Source organism: Vulpes lagopus, chromosome 11 (genome assembly GCF_018345385.1).
Source record: "Vulpes lagopus strain Blue_001 chromosome 11, ASM1834538v1, whole genome shotgun sequence".
NCBI lineage: Eukaryota > Metazoa > Chordata > Mammalia > Carnivora > Canidae > Vulpes > Vulpes lagopus.
The window spans coordinates 9,327,716-9,354,976 of NC_054834.1; the positions used below are offsets into that span (position 1 = coordinate 9,327,716).

At 36.1% G+C, this 27,261-nt stretch overlaps 1 protein-coding gene across 2 annotated transcripts in view; it reads right to left on the minus strand.

Annotated features, from left to right (window-relative positions):
• Nucleotides 1-27,261, minus strand: part of SUGCT (succinyl-CoA:glutarate-CoA transferase) — a 725,292-nt gene that overhangs the window by 356,561 nt on the left and 341,470 nt on the right. For both annotated transcript variants that reach the window (XM_041773917.1, XM_041773916.1), the window contains one exon: nt 9,641-9,743. In XM_041773917.1, coding sequence (XP_041629851.1) covers nt 9,641-9,743 — 103 coding nt within the window. The remainder of the gene's footprint in view (nt 1-9,640; nt 9,744-27,261) is intronic.

A 27,261-nucleotide genomic window follows, 5' to 3' on the forward strand; every position in this document is an offset into this window, starting at 1 on the left:
AACATACCAGGGAGCCCAATAAGATTAACATATAACATCTCATCAGACATCACAGAAGTCAGAAGGCAGTGGAGCAACATATTAAAAGTGTTAGAAGTAAAAAACTGTCAAACAAGAATATTGTACCCAGCAAAACTATCTTTCACAAATGAGGCAAACTGAAGATAATTGATTACACCAAAACAGAAAGCTCATTGGTAGCAGTCTTATAATAAATATCAAAGAAAGTTCTTCAAATTGAAAGTAAATGATGCCATACAGCACTATGAGTCCTCAGACAGATACACAGATACACAAAGAATACTAGTAAGATAATCACATAGGCAATTATAAAAAATGATATAATTATGTATTTTTCCTTTCTTCACTGATTTAAAAAACGAATGCAATATACAATATGTATATAAGTGTACTATTGGGCCTATAATATGTAAATGTAATGTATTTAACAATAATAGCACAAGAGGAATGGAAAAGAGCAGAGAGTGTACTGGATTAAGGAAAGGACATCAGATCCAACTCAAATCTTTAACTCAAATCCATAGGTAAAAATTAGAAAAACAAGATAGTATAGAAAGATTAATATAAAAATTCTATAAATATATATTTGCTCTCATTTCTCTAGACCAGCTGTCTTGAAAGATTTAAAATAATTATACTATATAGAGCAATAATTATAACAGTGTATTTCTGAGTTTATAATATATAGAGATGTTAGATAGATGAGTAGTTTCCATATTTCACTAAATCAGCATAAAACGATGTTAGATAGATGAGTAGTTTCCATATTTCACTAAATCAGCACAAAACTGAAGTCAATTATTTTTTGACCATCTATCCACACCCCTTGCCTCTGGCAACCATCAGATTTACAGATCTGATTTTGCTTTGCATTTCTTTGTTTATTCATTTATTTTGTTTTTTAGATTTCACATAATGATGGAATCACATGGTATTTGTTTTTCTCTAGGACCCTCTAGATCAATTCATGTTATCACAAATGGCAAGATCTCATATTTTTATGGCTAGGTAACACTCTACTGTGTGTATACATGAATGTGTGTGTGTCACTTTCTTTATCCATTCATCTATTGATGGACACTTGGGTTGCTTCCCATATCTTGATTATTCTACATAATGCTGAAATAAACATAGGGGGTGCATATTTTTTTTTATATTAGTGTTTTCATTTTCTTTGGGTAAGTACCCAGTAGTGGAATTATGGGTGAAAGGTAGTGGAAGATCCAGGCTTCCAGTAATGGAATGAATAAGTCCTGGGAATAAACAGTGCAGTTTACTCTATGTGTTTCATGATTAAATAAATAAAATCTTTAAGAACAAAAAAAGTGCAGTATAGGGAATATAGTCAGTGGTATTGTAATTGTGCTGTATGTGACAGATGGTAGCTATACTTGTGAGCACAGCATAACCTATAAAGTTGCTGAATTACTATGTTGTACACTTGAAACTAATGTAACATTGTGAGTCAACTATACTCAAATAAAAAGAAGCTGAAGTCAATTCTTATAATTAAGGTATGTATTATTGGCCATAAAGAAACCAATTAAAAAGCTCAAAATGCCATTTGAAGTTATGAAAGGAATTAAAATATTATACTAGAAAATATCTACTTAATACAAAAGAATACAATGAAAGGAACAGAAGAATAAAAAAGATAAGAGGTACATATAAACAGAAAGGCAAAATTTCAGGTGTAAATCTAACCATATCAATAATAACTAAGTATAAATGGCTTAAACAATTCAATCAAAAAGCATACATTTTCAGATTGGATTAAAAAACAGGATCCAACTATATACTACCTACATAAGAGATTCGTTATATTCAAGTGCAAGTAAGTTGAAAATGAAAGGATGAAAAATATGTACATTGAAAACAACAATCATAAAAGAATGTAGTGGCTATCCTAATATCAGAAATAGATGTTAAAATGAAAAAATCTTACTAGAAATTTGTTATAATGATAAAGGGATAATTCTTAAAGATGATATAACAGTGGTAAGCATATATGCATGTAACAACTGAGCTCAAGATATATGGAGCAAACTGACTAAAAGGACTAAAAGGAGACAGATGATTCATGAACAATGGTTGAAGACTTCAACACCCAACTCTCAATAGTGTGTATTAATAATTAGGCAGAAGATTAAGAATACAAGAATTAAGTGATACAAAGTAATACAAAAATTAAACAGTGGTAAAAACAAACAAGATCTAACAGACATCTATAGCATACTCCAGTGAAACACACATTCTTAAGAACACAGCGAACATTCTGCAGAATGGATTCTATGCTGGGACATAACATAAACCTCAATAAATCTGAAGAAGCTGAAATCATTCAAAGTATGTTTTTCAAACACAATGAATGCAATTAGAAATCCACATTAGAAAGTTTGAGAAATACATGCATATGTGGAAATAAATAAAAACACTTTTAAATAATCAAAGTTCTGAAATTAACACTTATATTAATGGTTAATTGATTTTGAACAACAGTACCAAGAAAATTCAATGGGAAAATATTAGTCTTTTTAACAAAAGATACCAAAACAACTGGATATATCCATATGCAAAATAATGAATTTGGACTCTACACCTTACAGCATAAGCATGTACACACACATGCACACATGCATGCTCAAAATGGATGAGGGAACTGAGTAGAAGATGTAAAAATTATAAAACTCTTAGAAAATATAGGTGAAAATATTCATGTCCTTAAATAAGCAATGGTTTCTTAGGACGATACCTAAAGCACAGATAATAAAAATAAAATAGACCAGTTGCAAATTCAGGCTCCATTTTTAAGTGCTGAGTTCTTACAGAATAGAATGTAGAACTTCATTCTAAGGTCCCTGTAAGCTTGGAATACACTGTTTTGTATCTCTTCTTCCTTTATTATTAACCATTTTAGAAAAGTCTTCAAATGTCAGTGGTTCTCAGTCCCTGTCAATCATTGTTCATGCTCAGTACCACCAATAATACAACTAAAATGCTTTTGCATGTAATAACTGCAATAAAATGATAATGGAAAATGTGTTCATTTGAATAAATCTGTGAAATCATAACCTTTAATATTGGCTGTAAAAGAAAGAGAAACACATACAGAGAGAATAACTCTACAGAAAAAAAAAAGAAAAAGAAACTTTCAGATATCCTCAGGTTACAAATAATTTCAAAATCACTGAATACTAAAAGTAGAAACCCTCCATCAAATTCCTCTTAATCACTGAGAAAGAATTTATTAGTATTATGACAAACTGATTGCAAAAAGTATTTAAAAGGATAAAGAGTTCTTCGATAAGTTAAAAGATATGGGCTTCCAGTTATGAAATGATTAAGTCATGGGAATAAAAGGCACAGAATAGGGAATAGAGTCAATGATACTGTAATAGTGCTTAAGTGATTAAGACATTTTGCAACTCTTTGTTAGACTTTAAATTTTTGTTAATTTATTAAATAGGATGCCTTAGGCCTATTATTTCTCACTGCTAAAATACCCAGAACATTCATGTGTAACTCTTCTGTGACACTGGACACTCTTTACCTTGAACTGGACTGTAGGACCTCTTTGAATGCTTTATAGCTTTATCTTTGTTGATTCACTGCTTTTTTATCATACCCTCTCCCTTGCCAAATACCTAATACAAGACTATAGATATTATATAATATACATAATATAGTCTTGTATCATACATTTCATATATATATGGGGAGAAGCACGTGATGGCCATCAATTACTATTTGCTGAATGAATGAGTGAATGCCTAAGTGAATAAGCAATTACATTCTCCTTTGCCCTGAACCATGCCTCTCACATTTTCATTAAAAGATCAAAAGTAGGGGATCCCTGGGTGGCGCAGCGGTTTGGCGCCTGCCTTTGGCCCAGGGCGCGATCCTGGAGACCCGAGATCGAGTCCCACATCAGGCTCCCGGTGCATGGAGCCTGCTTCTCCCTCTGCCTGTGTCTCTGCCTCTCTCTCTCTCTCTGTATGACTATCATAAATAAATAAAATTTAAAAAAAAATTTAAAAAAAAAAAAAAAAAAAGATCAAAAGTAAAGAAGGCCTTTTTCTTTAACATAAATTCTACAATCTTATTTACATCAACATCAATCAAGTGATGTCCAAGGCATTCCAATTTGATATCTAAGTATATATGTGTTATAGTTCAAAGAAACTGGTGCCTCCAAATTTCTTAGCTATATTTTAAAAATGAACATAAAATGCCAGCATTGTTATACTATGTCCTTAATTTTTATTTGACATTTCAATGGGTTTCCTCTTACATAATAAGAGATAAGGTTTCTTGGATTAGGATTAGGATTCTTTTCAATTCAACAAAATAAAATTAGTTATTATTGCCTCATGCTGTATGTTTTAATATAAAATTGAAGGCTTAAACACTCCAATTTTAAATTTAATCATTTAAGTCTAAAGCACATTATTTCTTCAAAAATTTAAAATATTTTACCCAGGTATCACAAGACAAACACACACATTATATATCTGAATTTGTTCACCATCTAAAATGTGTCATGTATGTTCAGAGATACACACAAAATTTATTTTTTATTTCCTCTGTCTACCAGGAATTACTTCCAGACATATTTTTTTACCTAGATATTCATCAACTATTTTCCAGTTGCAGGGAGCACTGCATTTCCCAGCAGGATTAGACACAAGGACATAATTTTGCTTGAGGTATATAAGCCCACCAGGACTATACAACCACATTTCAATAAATATTAACCAATGTCATTGAGAAGGCCGTATCTAAAATCCATCAATAATGCATGTGTGTGTGAGTGTGCATGCACGCACGCGTGCAGAAGTGTGTGCATTCATGAGTGTAGAAAGGGCTTGAAAAACAGCTTTGTATTTTGGGGTGCTTCTGACTCTTACTATATGAACATTGAAAGCTTTTTTTCCAGATGCTCAGATATTTTGCCAAAATGTGCTAAAAAAAAAATCACTCAGAGAATATGAGCTAGCCTAGAGATTAATAAAACCTCCAACTTCACAAGCTTCCACAAATAATGATATGAAAACAACAGATAATTTTAAGCTATCAAATATTTCAATACTTCACTCTGTTTGCTTCAATGACATATTTATCCCATACGAAAGATTCACTAAAGGAGTTGTAATGGCCTCCTGGGACAGGAAGAACAAGGTTTCTGTAGAAAATGTTAAATTAATTTTGATGGTGATACAAAGTTGAGGAAGGGTTGTTAAGGGCTGGCTTGCTGCCACGGGGTGGGGTTTTGTTTTGGTATCCTTTTAGAGCCTGCAGGTGTTTGGCACTAGCTAAAATCAGGGCCAGCTGTGATATTTCAGTTCTGATTCTTCCCTCCCAATAGTTCTCAGAAGTGATGCTTCAGGGTGATGTCTTACACCTGATGTATTCAACTTGTGTGGTAGAAATGTGAAGACTCTTAAATAACACCAGTTTGGCGACTCCTTTTGCCCTCTCTTCCCCACCCACGGGTCATGGCATCAAGGAGGAAAAAAAAAGCATTAATCAAAGATTCAGTCATTCATTATCTCTCTATTTTTTAATTGCATAGGTCAATCAAAGAATATATTCAGAATCGCCAGATACACAGTCTTAAGCAAAACAGAAAAAACAGGATAACACAATCTCTTGATCTCATGGTAGATAACGATGCTGTTAAATGCTCTCAGTGGTGGGATCCATACCTATTTTTGCAGGAATCTGAATAGTTTCTATTAAAAGCTGCATTTTCTTTTAAGTTTGTTTGGGTTGGAAAACCTCAAACCACAATGTATTTCATGCACATGTTCCCCAGGGTATGTTAAATAGGACCATACTGAGGTCATCTAGCAAGTTTTTTAAACTTTTTAAGAATTCCTTTAATGTACTGCACAATCTTGGCCTGATTAAAAAAAGATATTTTGAGAAAGCCCTTAAAAAATGACTCTTAAAAACTATATGCAGATAATCTGTATTATACTTCTATAGAATATACAGGGTTTTCCACTGAGGGAGAAACAACAAAACGACCACTAAAAGGCTTTTAGGTCAAAATTTCTCAAAGCTATCAGTAAATACAAACCAAAACCCCCATAGTATTTTTGATTGACTTTGAACAGTGGATGCTTGTAGGATCCTTTCAACTGTGCAGAGTCTGCAGCATATAATCGGAGGATAAAAGGTAGACAACTTCGCATCTATCCAAGGGGGAAAAAATCATCTGTTTCCTTCAGCTGAGTCAAAAAAATAATAATAATCCAGTTTCCCCAGAACTTGAGGCCATGATGAAATTATTTAGGTTAGAAATAACTTCTACGATCAAGTGAATTTCTGTTGTCTACCCAGCTCAACCCACAGATGAAATGTGAATGGTTCACTTGATAATCCTCTCCTGTACTTTGATGCTTCTAACTTTTTTTTTTTTTTTTTGGTTAAACATACCCCTCTTCACTTCATCAAAGCCTCACTTCCTGTGCCATGTTCCAGGCCTTGTACCTCACCCAAATCAATTTTCAGTTGAACTAGCAGCTGTGCTGGCACGGCACACACAGAGAGCCAGCCACGGGCGCCAGCGGTGCAGTCCCACATCTGAACACAAGTGGCCGGTTCCATGTACCCAGGGCCAAGAAACTCTACAGCTCATCGGGGGAAAAACAAGGGAGGACACCTTAAACGGAAATGATACTTCTACGGAAAATTAAAAATAAGAGGAATTCCAGCAATCAGAAATGATGAAGGGTTGAGAACTTCTTGGCAGAGTGCGCAGATGCCTTTTCTTAAAAGAATATTACAGCTTGATTTGAAGCTAGTGATCCCCAGGTCCCAGAGCCACACTGAATTGGTTTGTATCCACCAAATAAAGGTAAGTAAAAGAAGGTGTTTTTTAACCAAAATTTAACCTCAAAGGGTACCATCATACCAGAGCTACTACGGTGTATTGAGCCTTTATCTCTGGCAATCCCCACTGCCCTTGATAAACATTATCTCGTGCAACACAACAATATAGAGAAAAGACTCTATTATACCACTTTCTGTCAAGAAAACTGAAGGCTAGTAAAGTTTATAAAACTGCCCAACAATTTTGACTCCATGGTCCTAACCATTAGGCTACACTTTCCAAAAGCTTTCCTTCCAGCCAGCACTATAGATAGAGCCCCACTCCAGGATGCACAATAGCCCCTTGATCATCTGGAAATCCCATACTTTTGCAGAGTTAGCCAACTCATTCATGCAGTGATTCATGCATCAACAATATTTACTGTGTACCTGCCATCTAAGTCGATTTTAAATTTATTTTTCAGGAGGGAAGAGAATTAGTCAATTCATGCTAAATCCCTAGCATTTGGTACATGTTGCATGAAATTTTTAAAGCAGTCCTAACAACTCCCTGGTTTTTTCACATTTTACTTTCCTTCCAAAATTCAAAATTACACAGGATTCTTTAAGAGCTGACCATAGGGAAATACAGTACCCTTACCTCTTGTGCCCAACAGTCCTACATACAATTGCCAGAGTCATCTGTGCTCATTTTTAAAATGTAAAGGTACTATGTTTCTCTCTAGTCTTTCTAAAACTCCGGATAAATTTTATGTGGATATTTGGTATTTATTTATCTATCTATTTATCTATTTATTTATTTAATAAATATTTGGTATTTAAACTGCAGAGAATGAAATTATATATAAAAGAGACCAACCCTCCTCTCTCTACTAGGGCACGATTGTCAGTAACTGTCACTGTATGGGCAAGAATTTTTGATGTTAGAATTGTAACAGTTAGGACCTACTTTTCGGTGGATAAGAAGACAATTTTCAGAGACTCTTGGGGTTGTAGCAAAAGTTGGTATCAATATCAATCTTCTCCATCTGAAAAATGACTGAAATACTAAAAATATGCTGAAGACCAATATCAGAAACTTCATGCTGGTCCAAAGGAGTTGAGATACAACAATTAGTAATTGAACTACAAGAGAAAACCAGGAATGAAAAACCTCATTGTCCTGTATTCAATCTGAAGCAGCCCATAAAGTGAGCAATGTGAAGGGTGGAACCAAGGTTCCTTGTTCATCAAAACCTAGGAAATGGTTGACGTTAGAATATACCCAGCGATTTTTAAAGTAACGTCCTTTACTCTGTCTTTCTGCCTGAAGAAACACGGGTAGAGCGACATAAACACTGATGATAAAAGTCTCAGGAATGATCTCTAGAGAAATGTGTCCTCAAATCGAGTTAAACACCAAGTCCTACACACTTCAGTGCCATGTTAAGCAGGAAAATAAAAGTAAAACCCACCCATTCCTCCACAACAACTTGAAGCCAAAGCTTGGCCTCGTTCGAGGTTACGAAGTGAGAACACTGGCCCTCCAGGTCTAGTATATTTCAGAGTGTGCGCACTGCTGCCTCATGGCAAAGATGCATTAATCACCAGGCATTGATCCACTGATGGGGTGAGGACCCTGTCACATCAACTCGGTATGCATCCAGTGGGCCCCTTGATCTCAAATACTTATCGGCCATCATATTTTTATGGACAGAGCCTTGCCCTATTCACGATCTTGGCAGGGAAATAACACCCAGCAGAATTCCTGGATTCATTCACTCTTTTTCTCCCAGAGATATTGTAAACATTGAATTAAACACATGTCATTTCTCCTTGAGGCAGATACTCATGTAAAATATAGGTACCTAAGTTAAAGAGTCAGGTCAGCTTCCAAGGTTCTCCTCCCTTAGAAACAATCATATTCCATTTTCAATCATACACTGCAAAGAAAAATCTGTTACAATATAAAGATTCTTTTTCAGACGTATATTAGTAAAATGTTGGAAACTGACACAATATGTGAATAATCATAGCGAAACTTGATGGAAAAATGGAGTTCCTCTACCTTTTGGGATGAATATGTGAATCTGAGAAACACTTAATTGCTTGCGGTGATACTGATTAAAGTAACAGAATCAAAAATTATTTTTATATCTAAAAATAATAATTTGAACAATGTTAGAGGAAAAAAAATACTATTTTTTTCAGGTGATCCTTATTCCTGGAGCCCAAGAAGAAGTCTAAAAGATTGTACAGTACAAATCTCTATTCAAGTACAATTGATTCTTCACAAATAATGTGCTTTATTAATCAAAACATATAAAAGTCGCTCATTTGCAAAATTAACTATGACTTGCTTTGTGTACATTTTAAGATAGTCACCTGGTGACATGTGGGCTGTAATTGTAAAAGTTGTCATACTTCCTTCCATAGAGAATGATCTCTGAGGGCCTGATCCCAACCTCTCAATTGTCTACATTTCCCATTTTTCTGGAAAAACAAAATGTCCTGACCTTGCAAACTTTATGTAGAGGCTACTGCAGAAATATATCAGATCTGATGGACATGAAAGTATGATTGTAGACAGCCAGTTCTAAATTGATTCTTTTTACTTCAGACCCACAGTCTAATGTAACCGTCAAAAATCACCTCATGTGACTTAAGCTCAAGACTAATAGCTTAATAGTTCACGTGTATGACTATGAATCAATCTGGATTAAAATAAAAAGAGAGAGAGACAGAGAGAGGCAATTTCTTGTGTTTTTAACTTCAATGTACTAAAAACTTCAAAAAGCCAAACCTGGGGTTCTGCAAATACTTCTTTCATGTTGTTGATTGGGCCGTACGCAACTCCACTGCCTTCAAAGAGGTATAACCACTTGCTGGTCATTTCTTTTTCAAACCTAGGAACAGACCAAAAAAAAAAATATATGTATTTTTACAAAGAATGTAACACAAAATTTTTTCTCATATGGCCCTCTTTTGAAGCAACCAGTAACGACAAAAATATGTTTCTTAGGCTTTCTTTGCTCCTAGATTTGAGAATGTTACCTACAATGAAACAACCCAACTTGCCCTGGAGTGGTAAGAATAGCCACTCAGAGCCCATTGTTTGAAAGTCCACCATCAGAGATATAATCACTCCTATTTCTGTCCCTGTGTGCTTTTTGACAGAGAGTCCACTGGAGAAGACAGATTATGTGGGAAATTTTTTTTTTTTAAGATTTTACTTATTTATTCATGAGAGATGCAGAGAGAGAGAAAGAGGCAGAGATACAGGCAGAGGGAGAAGCAGGCTCCATGCAGGGAACCCGACGTGGGACTCGAACCCAGGTCTCCAGGATCACACCCCGGGCTGAAGGCAGCGCTAAACCACTGAGCCACCCGGCTGCCCTGGGAAATGGTTTTAACTGAGCTTCAATTGTTGTCGTATTGAGCACTTTATAATATAATAATGGTATCACAATTTTGAACATAATGTCATCGTGCAAAGTGTTTTTTTCTTAGGTCTCAGGCCTGGCACATCAGTTTAAGGTAGTTTGATAAGCTAAATTATTTCTCAAAACAAAAAATAAACAAATGTAGTTGTTTTAAAAGAAAGCTATATGTTCTACTTCCATTGTATTTAAAGTACACCAAAATTAACAGCCACAACCATTGGCCTAAAAACAACCTCAGCTACTTTCTTGGAATATGATTTACTAATCAGAATACATCTAGGCATGTGAAGACCAATATATATCAGTTTAGCCAACAACACTCAAATCCAGTCAAGTCCTTTACCTCTGTTTTGTTTTTTCTAGAATTTAAAATCAGACTTCACAGACAACTTACTTGATTGCCTTTATTTTCTCTATGAGGTCTTGAGGAAAGGGGATCCAATTCATTAATGAGAGTCACTGTTTTATATTTCTTCTTGTTAAGACAGTGAAACAGAAAATCTTGAATCCTCAAAATAACTCAACAATCATAGTTTGCAATATATGACGAATTCAGAATTACTAATTATTATAATAGCAAACTATTTCTAGTTAAGTAATAATCTAGGTGAAAAGAGGTTTTCTAAAAGCATTAGGTAAAATAGGTTACTGGCAGCAAGGAGAAGGCTTCATTACTATGGAAGGACAAGTGGAAATATAGTAGAAATAGTTAGTATTCATGGACTTCCATTCAGCAATCTTAGACATAACTAGAATTAATATTAGATTGGCAGACTCCATGAAATTATATTGGAGAAAGGCACTACTTCTTCCACTGTTTAAAACAAGGGTAAAATATCAATACTTGGAGGACACTTTTCTGATCTCACTGTTCTGATGACTGAAGATTTTTCATTATACATTTTAATTACAGACAGTAGTGTTAACCATCCCTACTTAGGACACAAATACCTAACTTCTACATACTGAAAAACATTTTTTCATGGGAACGTCACTGTGCAAGATAAAATGTCTTACACTAATCGATTTTTTACATCCTTATTTTCTTTTCAATGACTGTTAAAATCATCTCCCGGCCAAGACTTCCCAAGACATATATGTCACCAGAATGATATATGCTGAAAGAATAAAAGAGATACTTTGAACCTGGAGCCTTGTCACTCATGGTGTCAATTATTTAAGGTTCCATAAGCAGAGTGTTATCGTGGTTAACCTGATAAATTTGCAAGACAAGTGAATTTATCACCACTGGACTCACCCAAGTGGCCTGAAAGATCTGCAAAGAAAATGCATGTCAGGATCCAAACAAACCCGTAGCTGCAGGCTTGCCAACAGAAAACTCAGGGGAATGGATGAAGTTTTAGTATTTATATAAGCTTTTCACCACTGGGCAAAAGAGAGGGATTTATTTCATGTTATGGAAAACAACGAATGCACTTTGGAAATGAGACTGAGGAGAGAGGTAGTGTCTGGAGCTGCAGTTGTGACCACTGTTTGTGTATTGGCGTGGGCGTGGGCGTGGACGTGTTCATGAATGCCTTCGACTCAAGCGGCCAGAGATGGAACATCGCGGCATTCTGCTGCTCCCAGCGGACGCATCCATCATTTTCTTCTGAAAATCTATCTCTTGATCTAAATCTGATGTGGGATCCTTTCCTTTATCTATGCAAAAAAAGCTGTAAGCACATGTTTTTGTTAACCACAAAAATGCTGCTAAAAAAAAATGGTAAGAGCTATTCTAAATCACTTAGGGCAATACAATACTGAAAATAAGACAGGAAAGGTGTTCTCAGATGCAGTGTAGTGAGCCTCAAAGCTAGAGCCTCCTCTGCAAAGTTTCTGGGAACTCTTAAAACAATTCAGACTTAATTGTGAACTTGCTAAATTAACCCATATATTAAATTTAAGATTTTTGCTGAATTCACTTGCTGTCAGAATGGGTATCACTATCCAGATTGAATCATTCAGGTAGATGATACACTGGTACCTGAAGATGGACCTGAGTTTAAATTTCTTAGCGTCAAAATCAGACTTAAAGAACAAACAAAAAAACTCTTCTCTTTAGAGAATGGATTAAAGTTGCAGCCAAATCCAAGACCAGAGAGAAACTAAGAGATACAGGGCCATGAAGGTGGAGTTGGAAATAATTCTAACATTAATGATCATTAAATGCTGGCTACTAAGTTGTTTGGTGTATTATCTTATAGCTTTTATCCTCACAAGCACACTGTAGAGGAAGTATTATTCTCATATGACCAATAGGAAACTCAGGTTTGGAGAAATTACGTTGCTCAAATTCATAAAGCTTTGTACCCCCCCCCCAAACTTTTTTGAGGTGTAACTGATCAATAAAAATTGTATATATTGAGTTTGTACAACATGGTTTTTAGAGTACAGTGTAGTTCAGTGATTGAATCTACTTATACATCATAAAATGATTACCACAATCAGATTAATTTATACATCCTTCACCTCATGGTTACCATTGATATGTGTGTACGTGTATGTGTGTGTGTGTGGCGAGAACATTTAAGACCTACCTAAGAGCACTGAAGTATAAAATATGGTGTTGTCTTCAATAACCATGCTATACATGGAATTCTCAGAACCTTTTCATCTTATAATTGAAAGCTGGTACCCTTTGACTGGTTTTGCCCCATTTCTCTCACACCGTAGTCCTGGGCAACCACCATTCAACACTCTGGTTCTGTGAGTTTAACTTTTGAGATTCCATGCATAAGTGAGATCATGCAGTACTTGTATTTCCGTGTCTGGCTTGTTTCACTTAGCACTAAGATGCTTCTTCACTTCCATCCTATATACCTCAAGATATATCTCCTTACATTAATACACACTCATTCATTCCTGATGCTTTTAGCAATAGTTTGTTTTGTCCCAGTCATGGGGATTACAACAATAAAAACATCCCTGTTTTCAAAGATTATACAGCCTGATAGAGAACACAGCTTAAGGAAACTGCTGATTTGCAATGCTAGATGCTGAGACAAAAATGAGTGTACAGCCTGAAGTACCACAAAAGAGACCTGAACTGGGCCTGGGGCAGTCAGGAAAGAGTTCAAAAGCCAGGTGACATTTGAGCCAGCTGTTGAATGATGAGTTTAGCATTTTCATTTGGAAGATGGAAAGAAGGGTCTTTCAGAGAGGGCCAGGTATGCAAAGACCCCACTTGGAAAGAATCTAAAAAGCTCCTGTGCCCTGAGTGGTGAAGGATGAAATAGGAAAAGAAGGTTAGAACCAGAGTGCAAGGTGTCTTGTCTACTGTGCTAAGGATATTGGATTTCTGCTGGGCCATGAGGAACTCAGAGAGGTCTTTCAGCAGGACTTGTTCACCAGCACCTTTTCTTACCCAATGGCCAAGAGTCTTCAGTGACTGCCACCCAAAATTCTTTTCAGAGTCCTCATCCTACCTGCTCTCTGTGCATTTGATGCTATCGACTATCCTATTTTTACATCCCATGCTCCTGTAGTTATTGGATTTTAAATATATCTTTAACCATTTGTTTCTTTTATTAATTCTTTTACCTTTTCCTTCCAGTCCCAATTTTCTTTGTTCTCTTTCACTCATCTAAACAATCGTGTTGTCTTCATGCAGATGATACCTAAATCTCTATTTCCAGCCCTAACCTTTTTCCAGGTCCCTCTTCCTGATTACCACGGGATATTTCCACTCAGATGCACATAAACACAACATGTGGGGTGCCTAGGGGGCTCAATGCCTGAGCATTTTCTTCTGCTCAGGGCATGATCCCGGGGTCCTGGGATCAAGTCCTACATTAGGCTCCCTGCAGGGAGCCTGCTTCTCCCTCTGCCTGTGTCTCTGTCTCTCTCTGTGTGTCACTCATGAATAAATAAAATAAAACACACACACACACACACAACATGCCTGTGGATGACTAAGATTTCATTTCCCTCATAAACCTTGTATTGCTCCCTTGCTTGAATTCACACTCTTGGCTAAACTGGGAACTCTTTCTTTACATCATCTCTTATAATTCATACATAATTGGGCCACAGGATCAACTTTTTAACAGTTAAGTTTTATTTGTCTAGTCCCACCATTACTACCACAATTCAGGCCCTTGATCCTTCTTTACACTTGGACTATGGCAACAGTTGATTAAAAATTCACTGCCTCCAATTTTCCTCCATTCAGTAAAATGAATTTTAGATACGTCTCAAATCTGTCCAGTTGTCTCTTTCCCAAGGATTACTATTTTCTCTCACACTAGAGAAACAGACTGTTTCCGCTACACCCCCATAACTTAGAACACAGTTGGCACTCAATATTTGCTGAATGAATGAATACATGACTAACTGGTCAGAATAAGAGGGTCTCAGTCACATTACCTTGACTAAATGGGGTGTATTAATTTCTCCCAAAACCTTGCTGAGACTTTAGATTTTGAGGCTGGGCGAAGGAAGAAAAGGAATTTGAAGGCTTAAATGTAATATCGCCGTATCTCTTCTTCTCCTTCTTCTTCCATAATGGTCTCAAAAGTCTTCATAGAAATATATCTTATCAAAATAAATTTCAAGTTCCCAACAACTAACTTATAAACAAAGTACTATGACTCATAGACAGACTATGTTACCAGAAAATCATAAGATCTCAGGAATTCTAAAGACCTTAAAAACTATCTATTGTTTGGGGTGCCTGGGTTGCTCAGTTGGTTATGCACCTGATTCTTGGTTTTTGTTTTTGTTTTTAAAGATTTTATTTATTTATTCATGAGAGGCTGAGACACAGGCAGAGGGAGAAGCAGGCTCCATGCAGGGAGCCCGATGTGGGACTCGATCCCTCGTCTCCAGAATCAGGCCCTGGGCTGAAGGCAGCGCTAAACTGATGAGCCACAGGGGCTGCCTTGATTCTTGGTTTTGTGCAGGTCCTTATCTTGTGGCTTGTGAGACTGAGCTCCATGTCGGCTCTGCACTTGGTGGGAGTCTCCTTGGATATTCTCTCCCTCTACCCTTTCCCCTACTCATGCTCTCTCTCTAATAAATAAATAAATCTTTAAAAAACATTATCTATTGTTTTCTGTGGTCCTACAAAATCATCCTATTATGTGCACTGAAAATATTTCTAGCAATCAGGAACACACTGGCAGTCCAGTTGCCAAAAGTCTTCAAACACAGTAAGTATGCTGCAATAGTAAAAGCCATGAGATGTGGATAGATCCAGGTTTGAGTCAGAGCCCCAGCAACTCCCATCTATATGACCTTAATAAAAATATAGGTTAATAACAGTCACAATTTTTCAAATCAAATCTTAATTCTCACAACAACCCTGCAAGGTAGGTATCAGCATTATGCTCATTTTAAAGATGAGCAATCCAAGGTTTAGTGAGTTTAAGTGACCTTTTTAGGTCATATTAATATTAAGTAGCCAAGCTAGATAGAAGTCTATTCTGGGTCCCAAGCCCGTGTGTTAACCATCACTTTCTACTGCCTGAATCTAGGTAGCAAAGTCCAGGAGAGCAGACCAGACAAAGCTCTGTCAATCATGTACTGCCAAAGGCCAGCCCCACTGAGGGATTACAAGGAGGATTTGAAGCCTAGCATCTTGCTGTTACAATGAATTAAGAGCCTTTAATGTACCAGACACCGTAAGAAATACTTTGTATATATTATTTCTAGTCCTCACAATCCTGTGAGGTGAGTTTCATGATTCTGATAACTAAAGTTAAGGCACAGAGAAGTCAAGGTGGGAGGTATACATAAGAGAAGGCTCAAATCAATCAGCTGTTTGTGTGCTGAACTGGTCTTTCTCTCTGCTTGTTCAGTAGGGTACACCTGCTAGGAGTAAGCATCAACCCAGTCAAGTCTAGCACATAGGCCACTGGCCAATCAGAGTTGGGGGACAGAGGGTAGGTAACTCCGTACTGGGTGAGTTGCCTAGGCTCCAATATTCCCAATTTCTTTCCCACTGACCATTGACCAAATTCTATGGTCCTATGATGTCTCATAATATTGACCACCATATTTCAATCTGATCTTTTCAAGAACCTTATGAGAAAGGACAAGCTATCCTTATTTTGAAGATGAAAAAACTGAAGCATAATTGAGACTCATACTCAAGTCTTTGTATTCCAGGCTCAGAGTTCACCTCACTATGCACTGCTGTCATTTATGAAAGGTATTCAACAAATAAATCAATAAAGAAATGTATTTCCTAATCTCACCAGGCTTTGTGATGGTGATAAGTTGCTGAACTTCTCTGAGCTCCAATTTTCTCGTCTACTATAAGAAAATTATAGTTGTAGATTGCTAACACGGCACTTAGCACTTAGTAAGTATCCAATAACTGCTATTTCACTTAGTAGTGGCATCACTTATACTAAACCTAAATACAGTAATATGTCTAAAATTATAAATCAAAGAATGAGTTTTAGTAATTTATATAGTGGATCCTATTTATTGTTGACCATCTCTCAGATATTTTATGGTTATGAAAGTATAAGAATACATATGTCAAATCAGTATGTTGTGCATTAAAACTAATACAATGTTATATGTCAATTAGAGTTGACCCTTTCATAACATCGGTTTGAACTGTGTGGGTCCACTTACGTGTAGTTTTTTTTTTTTATAAATACAATACTGCAAATGTATTTTCTCTTCTTTATGATTTTCTTAATAACATTTTTCTTTACTTTATTGTAAGAATTCGGTATAAAAAACATATAACATGCAAAATGAGTTAATCGATTATTTATGTCATCAGGGGATCCCTGGGTGGCGCAGCGGTTTGGCGCCTGTCTTTGGCCCGGGGCGCGATCCTGGAGACCCGGGATCGAGTCCCACGTCGGGCTCCCGGTGCATGGAGCCTGCTTCTCCCTCTGCCTATGTCTCTGCTTCTCTCTCTCTCACTGTGTGCCTATCATAAATAAATAAAATTTAAAAAAAAAAAAAAAAAAATTATTTATGTCATCAGTAAGGCTTCTAGTCAACAGTAGCCTATCACTAGTTAAACTTGGGGGTAGCCAAAGTTATACACAGATTTTCAACTGTATAGGGGTCTGGCACCCCTGACCCCTGTGTAGTGCAAGGGTCAACTGTATATCTCAAACAAAAATTACTTTTAAAGATAAAGAGTCAAAACCTTCAGGACTTCTAAAATGTATTTAAATGCTATCTTGCTATTATTTTTTCTTCTAGAAAATGCCACTGTTTGTACTGAAGCCTCTAGGGGATTGGTGATGACACCAGCATCAGGAATCTCAACTAGTGTTCATTACACCTGGAAATCCCATAGCAGGTAGTGACAATGCAGAGATTTCAATAAAATAATAAAGCAAACACGTCTTACCAGGCTAGCAACCAGGAGAGCTGAAACAATTTAAAGGGGTACCAACATCAATACAGCTTGTGGAGAAGGCACAGAGGTTAAATCTTATCTTTTTATCTCATCCAAGTGGTTCAGAGGAAGTCCAAAGTCTCAGTTCCTGCCTGTGATAAGAGAATGCCTACTGGGAGTCACCCTGTGTCCATAACTAGGTAAAGTCTCATTTCCCTAAGAGGTTCTTAGGTGCCCCGGGACCATATCTAGTGATTTAAAAGTCAGTGACAGCAACTTGAAGCCTTTGCCCTTGATCCTTACATCCCACTAGACTTTTTGAGATGCTTAAAGACACTTTCTTCTATGATTTTCAGAGTTTCTTGAGCAGAGAATATGGCAACATTTGTGGCAAAAGTAAAATCATATATGCCTCTTGGTTTCATGAATTTTTCCCCACTTTTGGGTCAGAACAGAAAAGTATTTCAAGGATAAACTATATACAGAGACTCTGACAAGACTTTAAATCTTTGAATCCCCTCAATCATTTTTCCACATAAAAATTCAGGACTCAAGAATGTAAGTTATTTTGGGGGTCTAGTTAGTTGTATTTTCAGAGAGGTTTTACATGAAAATCCAAATGTAACTTAACTAACATTGGAATACGACTTTATGTTGTAAAAGCAATCTTCAATGCACACGATGATTTGTTCATATAATTGGGAATATGAATTAATTTGCAAAAAAAATTTCATATTTTTTGCATAAGTAGAAAGGTATACCTGTTCTTGCTGCTATACTGTTTCTACGGTAGAGTTGTAGGTTTGGCAACCATGGTTTTCTGAAAATAAGATTCAATATTTATATGCCCAGAACCCGTCATCTTTTAAAATTTGTACACAGTAGTTCCATCCCCTTATACAAATAAATACAAATACATTTGTGGATTTTCCCTGGGGGTGGCTCTTCGAAGAGTGGAGAGAAACCTCTTCACACCTCACCTTCTTGATTTACAAAAGACTGTGCCTCTAATCTCCAAATAATTTTGCAAAAACCAGAAAGCTAGATATCTTCCAGAGACTTAACACACAAACAGTGGAGAATTGCAAAACACATTACACTGGAAGACAGTAAGAGCTGAACAGAACTTTGTAAAGATATGCTGTCCATACAACATACAAGTTTTCAGAAGAGTTTATTTCAATATCATAGCAACGCTTCCCTAAGATTTTTAAAAGAAAATTCAAGAATATGATCTACTAGAGTTCGTTCTTAAATTATTGTTTTGTTTTATTTTGTTCTTGTAAAATATTTCAAACATTCCAAAAAGTACAGAAAGAGAAAACTATAGAAAGGAAAATAATACAAATTCTTATGCCCCCCTCACCCACCCACCTATATCATTAGAATCTTAACATTTTATAGCATATGTGTTTCACATATTTAGGGAACAAAATGTTACCGACAGATGTGAAGTCCCTTTTGTATCTCTCCTCTACCTTATTGTCCTTCTTCTTCTCTTCAGAAGAAACACCATCCTATGACATACCCATGTATGTTTGCACTAATGCATGAGTGATATAAAGAATCATGTGGGTTTTTTAACTTTATACTGGCCTTGCTTTTCCATCGAAGACTTTAACATCTCTCTGTATTCATACATATGGATTTGCCTTATGTGTTTTATCCACTGGGCACATTCCTGTGTGAATATCCCATAGTTTATCTCTTCTCCTACTTATGGTGCATTGTTTCCAGTCTCTTACTATTACCCACAATGCTTTAATGGAAACTTATACTTTTCTCTGTCTATTCCAATAGGATTGATTCCCTAAGATATACTCAGAGAAGCAGAATTGTTGAGTCATAAAGTGGACACATCACCAACCGTATTAGATTTTGCCAGACTGTTCTCCAAAGAGCTTGGTCCCAATTTTTGCTTTTTCCATGCTCCATATTCTCATTAACTTTTGTTGTTGTCAGGCTCATGTTCTGTAATCTTATGGAGGTGAAATTATATCTCATGGTTACTTGAAGTCGCATTTCTCACAACTGGAGAAATTCAACATCTCTTCACAAGCTTAAAAGCTATTAGATGGGATTTTTCCCCCCTTTTCTTTCCTCTTTGTGTTTTTTGTACACTTCTCAGTTGAGCTATTTTTCTTTTCTTTTATTAACTAACTTATGCACTTTAAATTTCTTCTAGACTATAGCTCATCTTTTAGCCTTATTTACCTTTTCATACAGAAACTAGTCACTTTAATGCAGACAAATCATGATTCTTGTCCTTTAACGTTTTTGCTTTTTCTGTTGACTTAAGTAGTATCTGGCTTATAAGTTTGTCATGAGGAATTAAATTTAAAGGTGTATAAAACACTACATGGTACAAGTGCTACATAAGTTATGTTAAATAAGTAAAATACACTTTTACAATACTGGGAAGACAAACTGTTGGCAAGGAGAGGGAAGACACTAGAAGTTTTGGGAACAAAAATTTGGTACAGGGCTACATCTCATAAATGTATAGCCTACAGATAACGTCTCTTTGGACAAACATGAGCAAACCCAAACCAAACCAATAGGATTCCATAAGATCCTGGCTGAAATCTACAATGCAGTAACTATAAACAGGCCTGTGACACTTCTATAACCCACAGAGAAACAGCTGGAATTTGTTGGTTGGCGTTTCTACCGTAAACAGAACCACAGATTTAGTATTTCCTGTAATCTTCTCAGACCTTATTTCCTCTTAGGAATTTATCTCTACTATTACTGATAAATTACGGTTAAAGTTATCCTTTTTTTCCCCTCTAGCATTCACTAGCTCTCTCCTTTGTCTGAATGTCAAGCCACAGGCCACACAAAAGATGGAGTACAAGTCCATTCGGGGAATCGAGTCACTGCCTTCCAGCGCAGGGTCACTCACTACTTTTCGTACGTCTTGCTCTTCAACACATCAAGACAATTACTATGCTGAGTAGCCACTATTTTGTAAGGTTCACACTAATTATTGCCATATTCATAATCCTGGTCCATACTAATGATAATTCAGAGTTCAAAAACATACTCTATTTTGTACAGATTTTAAATGAAGTGCAGGTCATACGTTACAAAGGTGTGACCAGCATTGGCTGTGACTGTCCATGTACAGCCCAAGCAGTATCACTGCACACATGATATAAGAAAGTTGCCCACATTGCCAAGGTCCAGTGGTACCTTACTCCAGGACTTCTCAAACTAAAAAGTAAGCCTCTTGAGTTGAGATCTCTTTGTGAATAACTACTAGTAGAGCAATAAGCAAATATTGTGGAAAAAAATGTTTATGTATCAACAGACATAAAAGAAGAAATAAAATCATTGATAACCTTACCACACAAGTAATTTTAGTTTATACATATCCTTCAGCATTTTTTGAATGAATATAATTTTAAGAGATTTAAAAGGGACCAAAATGGGTTTTTCTTTTTTTATTGTATTAAAATACACATAAAATTTACCATCCTAACCATTTTTAAGTGTACAATTCAGTGGCATTAAATACATTCACTTTGTTGTGCAATAATTACCACCATTCATGCCCATAACTCTCTCGACCTTGTAAAACTGAAACTCGATACCTATTAAACACTAATTCCCCATCTCTCCTCCCCTCCAGGCCCTGGCAACCACCATTCTACTTTCTGTCTCTATGATTTTGACTACTCTAAGTACCTCATATGAGTGGAATCACACAGTATTTGTCTCTTTGTGACTAGTTTATTTCACTTAGCATAATGTCTTCAAGGTTCGTTCATGTTGAAGAATACTACAAAGTTTCCTTCCTTTTTAAGACTAACTAGAAATTACAAAACATCTCTGAAAGAAATTAAATACCTAAATAAATGGAAACATGTCCCATGTTCATGGATTAGAAGACTCAATATAGTTAAAATATCAATATTATTCAAAGCAATCTACAGATTCAGTGCACTTCCTATTGAAATAGGAAATTATAGAAATAGAAAAACCAATCCCCAAATTCAAATGGAATCTCAAGGAACTCCAGATAGCCAAAACAATCCTGAAAAAGAACAATACTAGAGGACCCTCACTTCCTGATTTCAAAACTTACTACAAAGCTACAGTAATCAAAGTAGTGTGGGTTTTGCATAAAGACAGACACAGAGACTAACAGAAAAGAATAGAGAGCCCAGAAATAAACCTTCACATTTACAGTCAGATGATTTCTGATATAGTGCCAAGACCATTCAAAGAGGGAAAGGATGGTTTTTTGACAAATGATGCAGGGAAAACTGTATATCCACATGCAGAAGAATGAAGTTGGAACCTTATCTAACACCATATCCAAAAATTAACTCAAAATGGATCATGGACCTAAATGTAAGATTTAAAGCAATAAAAGCCAGAGAAGAGGACATAGGACAAAAGTCTCACAAACTGTTGACTTGGCAACAATTTCTTGGATAGGACATCAAAGGCACAGCTAACAAAAGAAAAAAACAGACCAATTGGGCTTTGTGAAAGTTTTACAAACTTGTACACCAAAAGACACTATTCAGAAGTAAAAGGGCCATGCACAAAATGGGAAAAAATATTTGCAAGTCATATATCTGATAAGGGATTCACATATACAGAGAACTCCAAAAACTCAACAACAAAATCACATAATTCAAAAATGGCCCAAAGGACTCAAATAGCATTTCTCCAAAGCACAGGAAAAGATGGTTCATCATTAATCATTAGTGAAATGCAAATGAAAACTACAAAGGGATACCACCTCAATCTCATTAGTACAGCTACTATTAAAAACAACAACAACAACCAACAAACAGAACCACAAGTGTTAGTTAGCAAGAAGGTGGAGGGATTGGAACACAAAATTCAGTGTCTTCTTCCCAGGGGGCAACAGGAAGATGACATAGGTTAGTAACACACAGATGGACTCACACTCTGGTTTTTGAATGAGTATACATTCATGGGCATTCATTATATTATTTTTGCTTTAACATTTAAATATTACCTATTTTTAAAATGCCTTTTATGACATGATGTAGATTACCTTGTGTGTCCAGATTCTACAGACACTCTGTTGTTTCTATCTTTATTCTTTCCCCTACTTTGGTTTTATACCTTGGAGACTCCACTTAGATATTAGGATTTTTTTTCCCAACCATCTTCATCATCTGGTGCTTTCTACAAATTCTTGTTTAAAATATATTTTTCCATTGCTTTTTGATTTTTACAATTTTCTTTATTTTCACTATTTTCCTGAAGAATTGTCTGTGTCGATTCCCCTTTATGTTCCTTATAACTTAATCTTGTTTTCTTTTGTATCTAATATTTTCCTAAATATCTAATATTTTGCATCTAATATTTTTTGCTTAATTTCTGTGTGTTTCAAATTCTTAGTCAAATTACTCTTTCATATCTGCTATCATTTTTAGTGTCTTTTACTCCATTTTTATCTGTTGTATGGGTATGTCTTTATGGCATGTTTTCACTACCTATAGGGATATGATTCTGCAAATTCTCTTTTTTCAATTTTATAATAACTCTGTAGAGGATTTGAATCTCAGCACTATTCTGTTACTTTCTTTTTTTTTCTGTAAAATTAGTTCTCCTGAACTTTTAAAAGGAGATTTGCTTTAAATAGTCTTAACTCACTAACAGAATTCTGTCTTCAGTTTTTTTGTGTAGTATTTAAAAATATATAGGGTAGCTTGTTTTCCAAAATTTCTTGGCTCTGTCCTCCTCTCTTTTAACTGTATGTTCTGTCCTTATCTCTCATGTCCATAACCTCAATTTTTTACTTCACTCCCTGCAGTTTTTCAGCATAGAGCCATCTCCTGGAGTGTAATTTTCAAAGATTCGTAGCAACTATTCTGCCTCAGTGTCTTCAGAGCTTACCAGGAATCCCCTACACTCAGCCACCAGTTTCAGTTACTGTTCTCATAATTGCTCTTCCCTTTCTGAAGAATGTCTCTAGGTTATTCCAGACCTGTGCTCAAGTCTATGTGAGAGGTCCCCCTCTATTTTTTCTCTTTTAGACAGATGCTGCTGCTATTCAGGTCCTATGGCTTTTGATGGCATGTCCCCGCTCATTTATACTTTGGGGTTCGAGAGGATTCCTTGTCCTTTTGTCATAAAAGTTTTCCATGTTTTTTCTCATTTTTTTTCTTTAGTAGTGTTGTTTTTATGTGGAGATTTGGGAGATCCAAAAATGATGCCACCACTGCCACCACCATCTTCCCAGAAGTTCAAGGGTATTATTTTTAAGAACTCTGGAGAAGCTTCCTTATAGATTACAAGACAGATGCCATTTCAAGCTGCAAAGAAACTCATTTATGATTCAATTTTTATTATGTTTCCTGGCCAAGTTCAACCTCTTATCACCTGGCCAACAGGCATCTTTTTATTACTTGCTTCTAGTCCTGAGCATATAACCCAGGTGATTTATGATGTCCTTCTCTTCTACTCACTTGAAATACATATTTAGACCATCAGCATCATATCAAACATAATCTAAATCCAGGTAAATGGAAATAGAAAGCAACACACCATAAAATAAAAAGGAGCCTGCAACTGCTCCTTAATTTTCCTGTTTCAAAACTCTGTTTTTTAATACATCTCTACTGAATTTGACTTACACTCATTAAACAAAATATATTTTCAAATGAAGTATGAAAATCTACTACTCCACAGGTTTGCCCACCTTCTCTTCTGGTGTCTTCCATGAATGAACAGCCTTAGGAAAGGGTGCATTATTTTGTTACTGTATATAACACACTAACATGAAAATGATATGGAGGAAAAAAGTTATAGGATAGAGAATGCAATCCTTTTATTCCAAAGAATCCCAGAGGCAGAATGAATTCTATGGCAATGTCCTCCAATTCATAAAATCCAGAAGAGTGGTGATCCTACCTGTTTCGCATGTCCATAGTACAGAAGGTACCCTGCCAGGGAAGACAGTACTTTGAGAAGGAACTCACTTCACATTTAGAAATTTCTGAATAAGGATTTTATCTTCCCAAACTTTCTGCTCCTTTCCCAGCCTCCCTAGACCCACTCACCTTGGTCTCCTTTCCTAGGGGAGAGCCTAAAATTCTTTCCAGGGGAGAACCAATGCTATAAATGTTAGAACACAGCTGTTCACCTCCATCCTAGAATCTGCCTCTGAAAACGTCTTCCCATTGATCCTCGCCGAGTCCTCAGACCATGTTCTTTCCTTACACCCAGCCATTTAATATTTTAAAACAGCAGTCATGCCCTTCCATCAAGTCCTCTCTACTGTAAATTAGAACACCCTGACATCCTTTACCTACTCCTCAACATGGCGTATATAAAGAATTTATACAATTCATAGCCTACCCGTCAGTGGAGAAAAACATTTTATTCAAAGGGAAAAGATGAAAATAAATCATCACAGAAAAACATGCTCAGCCCCACTTGTAATTTAAGAAATGCAAGTTAAATGATTTGAGGTATCATTATACACTGTAAGAAGTGGGAACAAAAGTATGGTTACATATTACTGAGGTCCTACAAATTAGCTCAGATTTTCTTGAAAACAATCTGTTAAGAAGTAATAAGAACTATAAATCTGTTCATGCAGTTTGAATGATTCCATTTGTACAGTGATATTCAAATCAAAAGCTTCTAATGCAGTAAAAAAGTAAAAATATCCTAAATGCCTAGAAAACAGCAAAATGCCTTTGTATACTACAGAATATTTATACAACAGGTTAGTACATAAGCAATTTAAAGTAAATATATAGCCAATATACACTAAATACTTTATACAATATACACAAAAATACTTTAGGAAATGCAAAAACAGAACTCACAATTGTATGTGCATATAATTATATCTAATTATGTATATACATTAACAAAACTCCACAAAACAATTTGGCAAGATATAAATAGAAGTAAGTGTTCATCGTATTCTTTTTTCCTTCAAAATTTCTCAAATCCTTAAAAGAAACCAAGATGATTAAAGCAGTTTCATGGCTTCATGAAGAATATCGGGATCCCCACTAACTGTAAATACTATGAAGGAGGAAATGGGCCTGGCTGTTTTTCTGTTCTTATACCAGGACAGAGCCTGACATGTGAGAGCTGACATTTATATAGCATATTCTCTGTGCCAGCCATTGTTTTAATCTCTTTACATGGATTACACATTTAACACAAAAGGCCTGTAACATAAATACTATTATCGTCCCTAATTGATAGATAGATGCCCAATAACCTGAGGCATTGATTAAGAGGTTAAAGTGACTTGGCAAAGTCACATAGTCAGGACGTAGGATGAGAACCCAGACAGTATGAGCTCCAGAATCCATGCTCTTCTCACCCTTTCCCTATGCTGTACCACTTTAGTAAATGAAGAAGTGAGCAACAAAAACTGGCTGAATAGATGTATATATGAAGAATGGATCAATGGATTCATTAACCGACTGACTGATGAATTATTTGCATTTACTCTCTCTGGAATCTGAGAAAGGCAACTGATATATTAAACCCCTTTTCCACTCTGGGGCTGTGCTAGGTGCTTTCATACATTATCTCACTAAATCATAGCAGCAATGTTGCAAGGATGCATTATTACTGCCATAACTGCCCAATATGAAGAAACTGAGATTTGTTCATTTGCTGTTGAATCTTGGCAAGGTTATCCTGAGATACAAGAATGATGCTTAGCAGAATAGGAGCTCAACATATATTTGTTGAATGCAGGACTTTAAAGTAACTTTTCAAAACTTAGAAAAAGAAGTAGTAAGAATTAGCAGCCAATAAGATTTTCTTTTTTTTTTTTTTAAGATTTTTATTTATTTATTTGACACACACACACAGAGAGAAGGAGAGCACAAGCAAGGGGAAGAGCAGAGCAAGAGAGAGAAGCAGGCTCTCAGCTGAGCAGAGAGCCTGATGCAGGACTCATTCCCAGGACTCTGGGATCATGACCTGAGCAGAAGGTAGATGCTTAACCTACTGAGCTACCCAGGCACCTCCAATACGATTTTCTTAGAGGCAAACAATACCAAGCCAATCTCATTTTCTGTTTTCACTGGGTTCTAGACAGATATGCGAAGGACATAATATGGGCAGGGTTCCAGATCCACCAAAACTACTCACAGGGTCATTAAAAATATCATTGTGGATAAGATGGAGAAATGTAGTTTGCATAATGACATAATGTGTAAATTGGAAGCCAGGCAACCACACACCCAGAGAGTTCAGTTTCAATCCTAAGTAGTAAGGGTGGTTTCTGTTGTTGAACCAAAATGAGAATTAGGGTGATGTCATATTTGTTAGATTTGTGCATAACAAGAAGCTGGTAGAGACAGAAATCAAGTTAGTTTAAACAGAGTCAATTTTGTCTTAAAGGAAATTAATAAAAAATGTACTTAAGCCCAAAAATAATAAATGCACAGAGAAACAGAGCTTAATAGCAGACAGGGTTTTGTTGTTGTTGTTGTTGTTGTTTTGTTGTTGTTGTTTTTTGTTTTGTTTTGTTTTGTTTCTTGAGGCATTTTGTGGTCACTTAATGTGAGTCAACATGCCACAGGGCTGCCAAATGAGAGTGAAACCTTGGACAGCACCAGAACTCTTACCCAAAAAAATGAACTCCCGCTCCACTGTACTGCTGCCTTGCCTGCACCTACAATAAGTAACACTGGC